General features: G+C 36.5%; 1 protein-coding gene across 1 annotated transcript; it reads left to right on the top strand.

Annotated features, from left to right (window-relative positions):
• The first annotated feature begins 5,735 nt into the window (after positions 1–5,735).
• On the top strand, positions 5,736–15,644 carry LOC131314042 (ankyrin repeat-containing protein At5g02620-like). Its single transcript, XM_058342536.1, has 5 exons — positions 5,736–6,408; positions 8,605–8,691; positions 10,131–10,889; positions 11,117–11,194; positions 15,007–15,644. Exons 1-5 carry the CDS (start codon positions 5,824–5,826, stop codon positions 15,610–15,612), a joined length of 2,115 nt encoding a protein of 704 aa, XP_058198519.1. The 5' UTR covers positions 5,736–5,823; the 3' UTR covers positions 15,613–15,644.
• Positions 15,645–16,720: the final 1,076 nt, after the last annotated feature.

The raw sequence follows: 16,720 nt of genomic DNA, 5'->3' as shown, positions 1-16,720 counted from the left end.
AACATGCTATTTGGTGAACAGGTATTCGTCGACTGCTATTGAGTGTAAGACTCTATTTGCGGTATGGTCAGGTCATCCAGCTGATTATTCTGTGTTGCGTGTTTTTGGGTGTCCAGCTTATGCTCATGTGAATGAGGGTAAATTGGAGCCACAGACCAAGAAGTGTATTTTCTTGGGTTATACAACAAGTGTCAAAGGGTACAGATTATGGTGCTCTGATGATTCAAAGTTTTTGATCAGCGTGGATGTGACTTTTGATGAAAATTATCTGATTAAGGGGTTTAAGCATGTTGATGATATAGTTCAGGAATAGAGTGTTCCAAAGCAGGTGGAGTTTTTGAGTGAATCTTTCGACTCAGGGAAGAAACACATTGAGTAGCCAATTGAAGAGGAGTTTAATAGTTTAGACATAGAGGTTGATGCGTTAGTTGAGCAACCACGCACTATTGCTAAAGATAGGTGAATGAGGGAGATTCAGCCCCCTGAACAGTATTCGGCTTATTCTGAGATGGTGGTCTATGCTTTATCAGTTGCTGAGACAGTTGAGTATAAGGAGTTTTCCAGCTATACGAAAGTTGTTTCAAGCGCTGAGTTTGCACAGTGTTTGTTGCTATGAATGAGAAGATTGAGTCTCTTCAGAAGAATCAGACATGAAAGTTAGTAGAACAGTTGAAAGGGAAGAGGATTGTTGGGTGCAAGTGGGTCTTCAAGTGCAAACCAGGTATTCCATGGGTAGAAAACATTTGGTTCAAAACTCGGCTAGTGGCGAAAGGATACAGTCAGAAGGAGGGTGTTGACTACAATGAGATATTTTCACTAGTTGTAAAACACAGTTTCATTCGCACTTGCTATTGTTGCATTTTATGATCTTGAGTTGGAGCAACTTGATGTCAAAACTGCATTTTTACATGGGGAGCTTGAAGAATAAATTTATATGTGTCAGCCTAAGAGATTTGTTGTTTCTGGTAAGGAAGATCACGTTTATTTACTTTGTAAATTTTTGTATGGCCTCAAACAATCTCCTTGGCAGTGGTATAAGCGGTTTGATACTTTTATGATTAGTCAGTCATATTCCAGAAGTGAGTATGACAGTTGTGTGTATTTTCGAAAACTTTCAGATGGTTTATTTGTTTATCTACTGTTGTATGTTGATGATATGCTTATTGCTGCCAAGAGTGTATCAGAAATCAACAAGTTGACAGCAATTAGGTGGTGAATTTGAGATGAAAAATTGGGGTGCGGCAAAATGAATTTTGAGTATAAAGATTTGCAGAGATTGAGTAGTTGACAAATTATTTTTGAATCAGAAGTCTTATATTCTGAAAGTGCTTGAGCGCTTTGCTATGCAAAACTCGAAGCCAGTCAGTACCCCTTTGGCTGCACACTTTCGACTTTCAGCTGAGTTGTCACCACAGTCAGAGGATGAGGAAAAGTATATGTCCTAGGTTCCATATTCGTACGCAGTTAAGAGCCTTATGTACGCCATGATATGTACTCGTTCTGATATTTCACATACAGTTAGTGTCGTTAGTCGTTATATGGGGCGTCCAAGAAAGACACATTGGGAGGCTGTGAAATGGATACTATGGTATTTGTGCGAAATTACAGCTATTGGTCTATTGTTTGGGGTTGTCAATTCTGGTGATTATGCTATTGGTTATGTTGATTCGGATTTTGCCGATGATCACGATAAGAGAAGGTCTCTGGCAGATTATGTCTTTACTCTCTCTGGAAGTACCATTAGTCGAAAAGCTACTTTACATGCTACAGTCGCGTTGTCTACAACAAAGGCAGCATATATGGCCATTGCTGAAACTGTGAATGAGGCATTGTGGATAAGAGGTTTGCTTTATGATCGAGCTTGGTCTTGCACAAGGTGTGAGTTCATTATTTTATGATTCACAGAGTGCTATACATTTGACTAAAAATTTGATGTATAATGAAAGGACCAAGCATATCGATGTCGTCAGGTATCACTTCGTTCAGGATATTATCTTACAGAAACAAGTTAAGGTGAAGAAAGTGGGTACGGCAGATAACCTAGCAGATATGTTGACTAAATCGGTTCTGGTTGCCAAGTTCAAACATTGCTTGGTATTTGCAGTTGATCGCCCCTCAGGGGCATTTGGCAAATGAGAGGTTAGAAAGGGAGAACTATATTTGGTGATTTGGTTCAATAGAATTCAAGTCATTGTGAAGAATTGTTGGGAATGACCTTGTATTCTTTTGTCTCACATTGATTAATTATGTTGTTTCCGTTTTTGTAGCCTATTATAAATAGGGCTTTTGGAGGACTTCTAGAAATTATCTTTTGTGCTTTCATATTGTGGCTTTTCTAGAGTTACGGATTACTGTCGGCTTTTTTTATCTCTTCTTTACATTGGTTAGTGAATCGTCTCTCTTCGCCCATGGACGTACCCATCTTGAAAAACCACGCATATTTTGTGTCTTTGTGATTTCTTATTTACTTTTCAATTTTTCGTTCTTAACTTGCATTCATAGCGTTCGTTACAACAGTCGAGCTATATGAAGTGAGTTATCAAAATCGTTCTCATGCTACATAGCGATAGCCCCATGTGTGGAAGTATATATCCACCACAAGATTACTGAAAACTGTGTTCACATTGAAGGTACTTCAGATTAAAAAATGATTGGTTTAATGATGAAGACCAAGACGACGAAGACCAAAAAAGGTGTGGAGGTACTCATTGTGCAATTAAAGTTTTATTACAAAACTATCAATTCTATGTATGTGATTTATCCAAAAAAAAGTTAATAATTATATGAATGTGATGACTGTTTTGTTTAGAATTTGGAAAATTTTTCCAAAAGTGCAACCCGCTAAAAGTTGTTTAATTATGTGCAGTCTAACTAGCCTCAAGCATAGATCTAAGGCTGTGTTCTTATAAACTTAATTTAATTTAACTTAAATATGAAAATTGTTCTCATTTGAATTTTTTTCGCATTTGTTAGTTTTGTACCAAACTTTTGTTGGTTATTGATTCGTTTTGATGAGAAGAATCAGAAAAGTAATTTTTTTTTTAGTTTTACCTAAGTATTTTAAGAAATAACCATTTTTAGCACAAAAAATCAAAATTCTCAGGTTTAAGTTGATAGGCTATAAACCATTCTATTTCGTAAATGCGCATTAACAAGGTGTTCTTTAATAATGATAATCAATCCTCTTGTGCACTCGTTCAACTTTATTTATTTATTTATTTATAGGCAACATTAATTTCATTCATTCTGAAAGATATGAATCAACATAATACTATAGAAAAAGAAATGTGTTGAGCAACTTCTTCTCACGAGATCTCGTTCATCTTTACTCCATTTGATGGGTGATGACCTTAGAGCATCTAAACTATTTTGGTTTGCCAAAAAATCCATCAACACTCCAACTGAAGATTTAAAGAATAGAAACGAAAATGCACAATAAATAAATCGAAACACTCATCTTGTCAAATGGAGTGAAATGAAAAAGTTGAAGAGAAATCCCCTAAATTTATCTATTCCATCCACAAATCCATATACAAATCCTTGATCCTAAGTTACAGACACTACCTCGATTACAAGATGATGATAATATGTGGTTCTTCTTTTGAGTTCATTAGCAATATTCTGCCCATAGTTTATTTCTCAATTGGCCAAACATATTTTTGTAAATCTTTGAAAAGAATTACAAAGATTAAAGGATCACGGGCGCACCAACATACGCCAAACACTGAAAATCGAACAACCGCGAAAAACAACCCAGCAATTGGCAACACCAAAACTGTTAGATTTTCTTGGAGGGTTCCAATCTAAAATCAATTGGCAATAGTTGGAGTAGTCTTTAGAATTTATTAACCAATCTTGGGTGGCTTGGATGAGCGATGTGGGACAAGTCTAACACTCCCCTCATGTGCAGCCCAGATGCACGTGGAGGTGACAAACCAGGAGCCGACCGACTGACTCCAGCTATCGGGCGACAAAGATGACGGGAGACTTTCCCACGAGAGATGAGGCCACCCAAGACCTAACTCTGATACCATATTAGATTTTCTTGAAAGGTTTTAACCTAAAACCAATTGGCAATAGTGGAGTAACTTCTAAAATTTATTAACAAAGTTTGGATGGCTTAGATGAACGATGTGTGACAAGTCTAACAAAAACAAACTAAGTCAAGAGACCATCCCCAAAACCCTGACAAACAAATCGAAAGAACAAAATTGGAGACCGAGAGATACAACCCAAAACCGCAAAACCATAGAATCAAAATTCAAGAGAAAAAGAGGCACCATCCTTGAAGACATTATCATCCTCCTCAAAATCATCTTCATCAGCAACCTGCACGTATGTCGTTGCCGAGAAGAGAAGAAAAAGAACTGCCCAATCATTTTGGTAGGTAATGGAAGCCCAGTTAGCACACACCATGGACTTTGTTTGGTTAGCATTTTAATTTAATTTAGTTTTGATAGTGAGTGAAGAGAGAAATAGGATAATTACCGAAGAGAGGAGTAATGATTGAAGAGAGATAGAGAGAGAGATAAAAATAATAATAATTGAAGAAATATGATAATAATTAAAAAAAAAACAATAATTGAAAAATTAAATTAAAACTAAATTAAAATACTAACCAAACACAACCCATATGTTTACAATCTTATCTTTCCGAAACAGTACATCGGAGTATTTATTGCATGTCCTTTTACAAAAAGTTACAACATGCATGCATGACCACTTGTTTCCTCATGCATGAGTCCTTTTTAGGAGTCACCGCACCGTTGGAGTATGAATATGGAGTAATTGCCAACCACATATATGGTCGCTATAAGGATCTACATGCATTGAACATAACCATGGCCTTTTACATTAGATATGAAATACAAAATTCATATGGGTCGGACCTGAAACACCAAAAAGGGCCGAACAAGTACGAACAACATCGTACGTAGCAATTTGTTCTTGAATTTTATAAAAATTGTATATAGTACAATTTTTGCAAAATTTCGATCTCCTAGAAACAGTGAGTGGCAATAATTGGTTGCGTACTTCATTTAACAGAATCAAGTGCAAACCTTCTTGACTTATCAATAAGGAAAAACGAACGACTAGATCAATGAGATGCAAATTATTTCTGTTGGAAGATTTTTAGAAACTAAAGGAAATCGATTTTGAGAGTATCACACATTTTCCGTGATTATTAGGTACTTCAAGGGTCATCTCTAGTACGCATTAGTTTGCGAGTCACATACACCCATGTGCGTTGAAAAAAGCCCCTAGAAGTCGAGTAATAATTTCCCTTATAGAGACCTAAGCAATAGCTTTTGTCACATCCAACGCAATTATCTTTTCTTTTTTTTTTTTGTTGCGCGGTAGGGTTTCCACAACAACTGTAAGGCTCAAAAGCAGTTCACAGTTGTGACACATCTTTCAAGACTTTGTTGTACAGAGGGGAATTTATAATTGAAAAGGGCCTTTTTTTTTTTTTTTTGGGCTTATATTATATACATCAGCAGATTAGCAGAGTTTTAATATGTTAGTATATGGAGAGTTCAAAAACTGTCTATAACCGTGAACTCCAAACCGCCGCTTGCAAGACTCGAACCATGGCTTTATAGAGGGAGGCGTACCAATTGAGCTAAGAGCTCATTGGTGAAAAGGGCCACTTCACATGTTCACAATACGCCCATCCCATGTCATCCCATCCTTATTACATACATGCACCACATGTACAAACATGCAAAATGCAGCTATAAATAGAGGTGAGTCTGATTCCTTGTACTCGTCTACTCAAACACACACCCAAATACCTTGCTAGACTGAAGAGTGCAACCAATTATGGAGCACGACCTCTGTGAAGCTGCAATTACAGGGGACACCGAATCACTGCACAACATAATCGGAAAAGATCCACTGATTCTTCACAAAGTTGCAGCCGGATGTTTCCATTGCGCTGCAAGTCCCCTCCACTTGGCTACGTTAAGCGAGCAAACAGACTTTGTGGTAGCACTACTGAATCTCAAACCGGAGCTCAAATTGAGACTCACAGAAGTCTTAGATTCGCAACAACGGTCTGCCCTTCACTTGGCATCGGCCATGGGGCACGACCAGATTGTGAAGGTATTAGTGAAGGCCAACTCCAAGATGTGCCTGGTTCGTGATCGAGACGGTAAAACCCCCCTCCATGTGGCCGCCATGGAAGGCAAGACCAGTGTCTTGGATGAGCTGGTTCAAGCCAGCCCACAAGCGGCTCGAGTCAGGGGGGATCAAAACGAGACGATCTTGCACTTGTGTGTCAAGCACAACCAGTTGGAGAGCTTGATGAAACTGTTGGCTATGATAAAAGGTTGCGATTTTGTCGACGCTAAGGATAGTGATGGAAACACCTTTTTGCATCTAGCTATTTTGTATAAACACTTTCAGGTATGTCCTTAACCTTTTCACCACGTACATAAAGTTTATACTGCGTTCACATCGAATGTCCCTTCAGTAGTCAAAACCAAATATTTTGTGGAGCTTGGCTGTTTATCCCTTGTCCAAAAGAAATAAAGAAAAAAATCTGTTCAACACCATATCGGTAAATGCTTGATAGAATTAAAAAAACAAAAGTACTTGGTTTGGTTCACAAATATATTTTGGGTTTGGATGCAGCACCTCTCTATATGGCCGGATTAATATGTTTTTTCTACAGAATAGCCTAAAAACACAAGTCCTAATCCGGGGATGCTGCCAAGCACCTCGTTTGGTATGAGCGGTGCCAAGCGGCCCATCTAGCTAGCTATTCATCTCGGTAACGGACTACTCGGATCTTAATACAAGCTACGGATGATCGTGAATTTATGCACTTGGATTAGATCCAAGCCGTCCGTGTCGAAATAAGCGGATGAATAGACCGCTCGACACCACTGCCAAACAACAAGTGCTTGGCTGCATCTCCTATTTTGATCAAAGTGGTGCCTCCCTATCTGCATTAAATATAGTACCGAACAGTGAGAGATGTTCACCCACTTTGTGGTGCATGAACAAAATTACACTCTTTTATTCAATGTTTCTAGGCAATGACGGCTTTAGGAATTTGTAGTAGTGACGCATCGGAATTCATAAAGAAATTAGTTAGCGTATTAATCCAAACAAGATAGGTACTCATAGTCACGAGTAGTTCTTGAATTTACAAGAAGAAGACAAAAGTCTGAAATATTATTGATGAAAAAGTAATCAAAACATTAGGTTACAACCCTTTTATATGGTGTAACGAAGAAAACCCTAATAATTAAAGCCGAAAATAAAAAGTCTCATAATTTTGGGAAAACTCCTAAAATTTAAAACGGAAAAGAAAAATAGGACTTTTCCAAAAAGAACGCAACTAATAAAGGAATTATGGTCTAAAAATTAGTATTAACAAATTAAAAGTTTCCTAAAATGGCAAAAATATCAAATTGAAGGGCTAAACGAATGGATCGGACTACAGCACGAAAATAAGTCAGCTCATCAAGTTTAGACCTATTTCGAGCTCACCCGGCCAAATCGGGTAATCAGAAATTAAACATCGTTTGGGCTTCTGAGGCTTCATCCGGTCCAATTGATCATGAAATTGGACCTCCACGTGTTCTATATCATATAGAGTGTTCATAAATTACCTTAATTCTACTAGCTGGTATATTAAACAATAATATGTGTGCAAAACCTCATATATTAGTATAAATGGTAAGACAAAAAAACATTACCTCTATTATAAAGAAATCAACTACAAGACGAATGAGAACTCAAAAATATATACTATATATTTTCATAAAAACTCAATTTTTTTTTGAAAGTTGTCGTATCGTGTAGTAGAGAGCATTCCAAAAGAGGGAGTTAAATTTACCGTTGTCCTAGATGAATATTCTCATATTTTGTGCCAACATTTGACCTATTAAAATTCTTTTGAAAAAAATTATAGCGAGTATATGTTGGGGCCAACCTTTCGTAAATATGTTAATCGTTAAGAAAACATGATGAGATTTTTTATTATATTAATTCTTAAATTCAAAAGAATATTATTCAAGTTAACAGGGTTTTGCAATATAGTTGAATTTTTTTAAAGCTTCGTCAGTAATTCTATAAGCTAACTAGAAAGAAAAGAGTATTTATTGTTATGAATTTGAAAATAACACATTTAGACCATCGACAATAAAGTTGAAGAGATAACGCAAAGCATAATACTTAAACCAATAAATTCTTCTTGTTTTCTCTTTATTTCTTTAATTTTTTTATTAGGATTGCGAGCTTTATTTGAGGTATGTTAGGTGTTCAAATATGAATTACCTAGATTGATGGATTGTGATTGAGTGTTCAATTGATTGAGTTAGGTGTTTAATTATTTTTGAGTTAGATGTTCAAGATTGGGTTAGAATTGAGTGTTCATTAATGTTTGAGTTTGGTGTTCAAAGAAATGCTAACCCAAAATTTTTACATATTTTTTCAGAAAAAAAATAAGTTCTTGGGTGTTCATGTGACCATTGAACAATCAATGTATAGCCGCATCATTTTCTAGTTTTTTTCTTGATAGAAAATCATCACTAAAAAGCATGTTCTTTGGTTTCTTATATCTAACCATGAGATGCAATGTAAATCTTTCAGATTGCACGTCATGTCTTAGGGATGGAAACAAAAGATGTGAATGCGACAAGTGGATGTTGCACTACAACACAAAAGTCATTGAATAAGGTATTCGCTACTCGCTAGGAAAAAATATATTTCCTCGTCTATTTCTAACACAATTGACGAGGAATTTTAAACTTGTTTTTAGGAATTTTAAACTTGTAGTGTTTCTTTAAACTTGTTTCTTAAATCTTTAATAATATTACTCGCTTTTAATGAATTTAATTGTTTTTATAATTTGATATTTTCTTATAAACCTTTTATAAGTCTTCATACCTTTCTAAATTTGTTTATTTTATACGTAGTTGTAATTCTCTCTACTTTTAGTAACCATTTTTAGTACCTAATTAAATTAGTTTGAGCACTTTAATTTTTTTTGCAAATATGTCATTTTTTTTATATATGTGAATCTGTTCTTACTACTTATGTGCATCCATAAAAATATTAAGTCAACTAGATTTGACAATAATAATTTGTTATGTTTCTTTTTAAATGCGCTTAACCTTACATACTTTGGAAATAAATCTGTGACGATCTAACTTTGAGATATTTTTTAATTCGTTTTTTACAGTAATTATTAACTTTATCTTTGTTTAGCTTTTGATTAATTTTTTTTGAATTAATAATCAATTATCTCTACGAAATAAATCCATATGTCCCATTCTTTTTTTGAAATGCATATCATTCAACCCGCAAACTTATGATCCATATGTCCAGTCCTTTTTTTGGGTTCATAACTATGAGATAAACTTTTTTTAGCATGTCCTTAAAAATATTTTTATTCAAACAATAAACTTTATGACAATTTGAACAAACTGACATCGTTAATAATTAATTTCAATTGGAAAAAACTGAATGCGTAGAATTAGTGAGAAACATATTTTTCATTGCTAATTAGAATAAGAAGAGTGACTATGAGGTTTTATCAATGCGATTGGCGAGGAAACTATTTTTGTCCGTTTATCACTTTTTTATTTTTATAAATTTGATAATAGTGTTGAACTATGTAGACGATTATGTCTTACCATCGTGATATTACAAATACATATGAACATAATTAAAAATGACTATATATAAAAAATTAATGACTCTTGAAAAAGGTGACAAAATATTTCCTTGCCAAAAGGTTACATTTGGCAAGGAAATCTGTTTTACCTCGCTAGAAAAGGTGATGAAATTGAATTTCCTCAGGGATAATGTATTTTTAGTGATGAAATTGGATTGTTATTGAGTGTTCAATTGTTTTGGGGTTAGATATTCAAGACTGAGTTAGAATTGGGTGTTCATTAAAATTTGAGTTGGTTGTTCAAAGAATAGTTAACCCATAATTTTTACATGTATTCTAAGGAAAAGAAAAAGAAGTTATTGGGTTTTCGTGTGACCATTGAACAATCAATTCATAGCCGTCTCAGTTTCTAGGCTTTTTCTTGGTAGGAAATCATCACTGAAAAACATGTTCTTTGATTTCTCATATCTCACCATAAGATGCAATGGAAATATTTTAGATCGCGTATTTGCTAGGGAAGGGAACAAACGAAGAAAAGGAAACAATAGATGTGAATGTGACAAATGCAAGTGGACACACAGCAATGGATGTCCTTTTGTTCCTTGGACCAGATACGGAAGAAGCCTGTCATATCGAAGACTTACTTCGAAAAGCCAATGCTAAAAAGGGGAAAGATCTCGTAGCTGGAGATTGGCTTACGAGTAAAAGGGAATCCTTAATGGTTGTGGCATCACTTATTGCAACAATGGCATTCCAAGCTGGGGTGAGCCCTCCTGGAGGCGTTTGGCAAGACAACTCAGATGGACACAGAGCCGGAGAAGCTGTAATGGCTTATTATTATCAAGATTCTTATCCGTTCTTCCTCCGCCTTAACACGATAGGATTCGTTGCATCATTGAGTACAATTTTGCTGCTCATGAGCGGATTGAAATTCAGGAACAAGGCGACAATGTGGGTCCTTATAGTGACCATGTGGTTGGCAATCACATCAATGGCAATTACATATTCGTTTTCCAACGTTGTGGTTACTCCTAAAAAGGACAGACGATCACTCACTAATACCATTAAAATTGGAGTTATAGTGTGGTCCAGTGTGATGGCTCTTCTTCTAGTGAAACACACATTCGGCTTGGTGGCATTTTTCGCGAGAGACGAAAGAAGAAAAATGAAGGCAAATAAAAGGATTAATAAATTTGAGGCGCCGAGTTCCCGTGGTGGCAAAGGTAGAGGAGCGAATCCTCCCCTTCCCCTCAGGTCTTAGACGATAATATACATAGGATTGAATATAAGGCTTTCCAATGTTGGAACTTTTGTTCCTGGTCTGTATGTATTACTGTGGTGAAGGACAATAATCCTCCGATACTGGATTGTTTCGGAAAGAGAAGAATATTGTAAACATGTGTGCTAGCTGGACTTCCATTACCTACAAAAACGATCGGCAGGGGTTTCTTTTTCTTTTCTTTTTTTCTCGGCAACGATGGGCAGGTGGCTGATGAAGATGATTTCATGGAGGATGATGAGGTCTTCGCGAGGATGGTGCCTCTAGTTTCTCTCAGTCTTCGGGTTTGTTCTCTCGGTTTGTTTGTCTCTGTTGGCTTTTGCTTGATTCGGTGTTGCTTGTTGCTGGATTGTTTTTAGCGGTTGTTCAGTTTTCAGTGTTTGTTTGTGATGATTTGGTCGGCATCTTGCCTTTCTTTTTTGTTTTGGTTCTCGGGTGGCGTATGCCGATGTGCCCGTGATCCTTTTAATGTTTGTAATCATGTCCCAAGATTAATAAAATTATGTTTGATCGATCGAAAAAAAAACTATGGGCAGATAACATGTTGTTCATGATGAACTCAAATAAAGAACCACATATTATGTTCTTGTAATCGATGTAGTGTTTAATTGTAACTTTGGATCAAGGCATTTGTGGAAAAGATAAATTTAGAGGATTTCCTTTCACAACTTTTTCTTTTTACTTGACAAGATGACTATTTCGATTTAGTTAGTTAATTTTGTATATTTTCGTTTCTATTCTTCAATTTCTTTAATGCTTTTCTAATTATAGCATTTGTTTGTTCTTTATCATTTTTCTTGTACGGAGAAACTGATCTTTGATTTATCAAGAGAAATAGGGTAAGTTCTTGAGCTTTTGCAGACTCCAAAAAATTCATGCTATCATTTGGTTGACAAACCAAACATTTTTATACATCCCACTTATGGTCTATTTAGGTAATATTCTTTCTACGTACTTTTAAACAAAATCACATTTCTTTCCACGTATTTTTAGGGACCGCGTGGATTTCTTGCCCACACAATTACGGTATGTTATGGGTAATGTTCTTATTGATTCAATTTTGAATTTTTGGGCTTATATGAGTTTGAGTTGCTGCATTCAAGTTCTCTAAATCTCTATCCCCCTACTCCTATCGAAAGTTATGAATGCAATAAATTTACCATGTTTCATCTATCGGTTTCAATACTATTACGGTTAATTATTTCTAGCTGTTGTTTTGATAACATAATTGTATATCTTGCCATTAGTGGTTCCATAATTATGTTCGCAATTTGTTGATGCGTAATTAGTTCTTTTTTATTTTGAGTAGTTTGTTGCAGTGGTAAGCTTGATAAAAATTATCAAGTTTCTGTGTAACCAAGGGTAGGGAGTAAAGATAGAGAGTAAATTGAAGAGCGTAATTTGGAGGGTTGACCTAGGAGCATCTCCAACGGCCTAAGCTAGGGCTGGCCACGGTTGGATTTTTTTCGGTTTGAGTTTGTCGGGTTCGGTCCGGTTGACAGATTGGGCCATTTTTTTGGGTCAGATTTAATTTCTGGGCCGTTTCTTTTCACTTCTTTAATTATTTTGGGCTGTTAGCTTGTTAATTTTGGACTGGATTTAATTTTTGGGCCATATCCACCTTGGGCTTGCACCAGCCACCAGGCCATATAAAACAAGCTTTCATAATTATTTTGGGCCCAATGCCCATTTTCAATTTTCCAGCAACCAATCGTAAATTGAAAAAACATTTCCAGCAAGCAAAAAACATCGAAAAAAACAAATAACATTTCCCCTGTTTTCTAGAGAGCTACCTCTCTCCTCCCCTATTTTCTAGATTACAAATCACCACAACTACCAAATTGAAACAAGTAACACATTTCCAAATCACCTCGACTACTAGATTAGTACAAGTTTAGAACTAGTACCAAGGTCCAAAGCCCCATCACTCAATCCCTAGGAACTTGCATCAGTTTGTAAGAGTACTTAATTGCATCAGATTATAAGAGAGAGTTCTGAAGAAAAAAAAAAAACTAAATTCAATACAACATAAATAGTTGGCAATGCTAAATAAATACTAGATGCAGCAGACTTGGCACAGACTTGCTACGTTTGAGGGTTAGAATTTGCTAGGTTTGGTGAGTTACTATAGCAGTAGTCAGCGCGCGCACTCTCTCTATGGGTTTAGGAGTGGAGCTAGGATTCGAACGCGGGGGTGGCACCGTTCAATGAAAACCTAGCTAGATGTTGTGTGGAAAAATATGAAAAAAAAAAAAGTATAGTAGGGTCATATAATTAGGTTCTGTCATGGACCTTTTAAAAAAAAAAAAACTAAAGGCTTGCTTCAACTCTCTAAAGGTATGCAAATTATCCAAATGCAAGATATTATGATACTAACTTTCCTTGATCCGAAGAGAGCATTCTCTAAATTGGAATTTTTATACTCGTAAATACCTAGTCGTACAATCTACCACGTTAGTCTATAAAGGAAATATGTGTTCGAATGAGACACGTAAAAGTTTAAATATCTAAATGGGTAACGTTCCTTTGAAATTACTAGAAAAAATTACAAATCTTGTTGGAATTTAGGCCAAAACTCAAATAGTAGTAGAATCCAATATAGCTAGGATTCAATTAAAAACATGAATTAAAAAAGTGGAGCAATTCGAACCCCAACTGTCAAGCTTCAATTTAAGACAGTTTACCACTTTGCCAAAGCATCATCTTGTGCAAACTGTTACGCATATATATTATTTAATCTTGTTATGTGTAATTTATTTATTTTTTGTGTGTGCGGGATTTTTGAAACGGGGTGGCACGTGCCCGCACGCTACCTCCGCCCTTGTCTGGGTTCCATCGCAATTGTCTGCAATTTTCCAGCGATGGTTCCAACATTAGTCAGCAGTGATTTTTCATCCTTCTTCATGGTGAGTTTATTTCGTTGGATTTTTAAAAAATCGATCTCTGGTTAGCATCAGTCAGCAGTGATTTTTCATCCTTCTCCAAGCTTTCTTCCCTTGTTGGGCTTTCTTGCTAGGAAACCTCGCTCATATAGAATCCTACTCCACATGGGAACTCAATATTCATCCCTTAGTTCAAAGGATGCTTGCCTATCACGTAAGATCTTGCTTCTAGAACCTTTTGGAATCCTCCAACACCTTACCCCTTAAGGCGGTTCCACTAGGGTTTGCCCTCTTTTCGAGGATGAAGCTGTGTCCAAATAATTTGTTCGGCAAAACAATCGTGCACCCTTACGTCATGCCACTAACGTACCAATTTTTATGCTCAGTTTTTACTGCATGTTTACCCTCATGTGGTCTTCCTGTAAAACTCATGTGCTTTGCACGAGTTTGGGATAGCTAATTCTTCTTGTTTGGGAGAATCCCTCTCCAGTTGGACTGTTGATGGCTATTGTGGCAAACTAAAATACTAGTGTATTTGGCTTTTGGGTAGGCATTTTGCGAAGCAACTAGTGGAGATGCTCCAAGGTCATCACCCATCAATGGTCAAAGCACCAGCTCCAATACCGATTAAAAGTTTTTAAATAAGTGGATTAAGTCACGTCTTTTGCAATATCATTATTAAAGAACACCATGTTAACGCACATTTACGGGATATATAATGGTTTATACTTTATAGCCTTTGATCTATGCTAGAGTCTGGACTGCTAGTAAACAATGTTTTTAAGAAGTTAGCACTTTCCTCATTTTTCGGAATTTTTTTCCAAATAAAAATTAACACAGTGGTCACATTAGTAGAATTGCCAATTAGGCTCCATTTGTTTAGACGTAAAATATTTTATGGTAAAATATTTGACCTATTTTCCGGTGCTTGGTTGTGTAAAAAATGAGGAAAATATTTTACATGTAAAACATTTTCCATTAATTGGATGAAAATGACTTACCCTTAAATCTTCCATAAGTTATTTTTCGAAATGAACCCGCTACCTTCTACTGCAGTTCTCACTGCTCAATTTTCTTGATCATCAGTCCTGACTCATGTTCAAGTGGACACACAGCAATGGACCTTTTGCTCCTTGGATCAGATCAGAAAGAAGTGGATCATATCGAAGACTTGCTTTGACAAGCCAATGCCTAACAAGTGAAGGATCTCGTAGGTGGTGATTGGCTTGCAAAGAAAAGGGGATCCTTTAATGGTTGTGACAGTACTTATTGTGACAATGGCATTCAAAGCTGGGGTGAACCCTCTTGGTGGCGTCTGGCAAGACGATGATGGGCACGTAGCCGGTGAATCCGTGATGGCTTATCATCATAAAAGCTCTTATCCGTACTTCCTCTTGTTTAACACGATCGGATTTGTCGCATCCTTGAGCACGATTTTGTTGCTCATCAGTGGATTAGGTTTCAAGAACAAGGCTGCAATGTGGTTCCTTACGGTGACCATGTGGTTGGCAATTACAGCAATCGCAACCACATATGCGTTTGCAACCTTTGTGGGTACTCCTAAAATGGACCATCGATCCCTCGGTTATACCATCAAGATTGGAGTTATAGTGTGGTCGGGGTTGATGTCACTTCTCCTACTGAATCACACATTTAACTTGGTAACACTTTTTGTGAAAGAGAAAAGGAGTAAAATGAAGGCCATCAGAAGGATTATGGGATTCAACCCGCAGAGTTTGCTTGATGGTTTGCCAATTGTATGCAATCTCCTACGTACGTGCGAGAAATGGAAGAGCAACTCCTCCCCTTTCCGTCACTGAGATGGCATGTGTTACAGAGCATGAGGCTGATGTATAGAATCCTTTGTGAGTGCTGTTGGACTTTATTGAATGTGAATAATTTCTTCTTATTCGGAAAAAAAAAGAAGAAAGAAGACTATCGGATTGATTAGCTAGGCCTTCCAATGTTTGATTTCCCACTCTTCTACCGTGCTAGAATCTCCTTAATTTCCAAACAATTTAATTGTGATTCAATTCTATTATTGTCCCAATTGCTACTCATTATGGAAAATTGTGGGTGCTTAAATAGGATCAAGATCAAATAGTTGGATGGGGTAGCCACTAGCTATGGTCCAATGCGATTTTAGTTTGTAACACAAGATAGGCTTGTGGTGCGGTGGTTGACCTCATGTAACTCCTTTAGGTTTTTTAAGTCATGAATTTAAATCTGACCTCTATCAATTAGTACCATTTTTTTTAGTAGTTCATGAATTTAAATCTGACCTCTATCAATTAGTACCATTTTTTTTTAGTAGTTCAAAATCCTTTCGCTTCAAAAAGTAGGTTTTAAAAGTCGAACACGCAACCTTGTAGCTGGAAGCCTAGAAGGTTCTATTCTTATAGTTGGGCTACACTATTCTATATAAAGTATTATTGACATAAATAATATTAACTATTGTCTTTTGATATTTGGATTCCTATTATTGGGTCAAAAGCTAGAGGTCTAAGGAGGTTGCTTGGTGAGCTTATGTCCAGAGTCGAGTCTGGTTTGGGTTGATGTAGAATCACCCCAAACAGAAATAAGATTGATATGTAGGAGCTCGAGAGCTTTTCTCTCTTAAGATTTAATTTCCAGTACTCCTCCGGTGTTCTTTGTTGACTTTTTCGGCAAGCTCCGAAAACACTCCTATTTTATGCATATGGACAAGGGTTTGAGAGCATTTCTCCCACTTTGAAGGAGAACATGCTTTCCCTTGTATATCCTTCATAGATTTTTCGGCTCACTAGTACTTCCACAAAATTAAGTTTCGTTTGCAATATTGTTATGGGTGGTTTCTAATCAAGGAGACTAGTGGTTCTTTGACAAGTTTCCGGCGAAGTTCTAGCAACCTGGCGGCTTCAGCGACGAAGTTCCGGAAAAATTCATTTT

This window comes from Rhododendron vialii, chromosome 13a (genome assembly GCF_030253575.1).
Source record: "Rhododendron vialii isolate Sample 1 chromosome 13a, ASM3025357v1".
Taxonomy (NCBI): Eukaryota; Viridiplantae; Streptophyta; class Magnoliopsida; order Ericales; family Ericaceae; genus Rhododendron; species Rhododendron vialii.
This window is presented reverse-complemented; position numbering and strand designations above follow the sequence as displayed.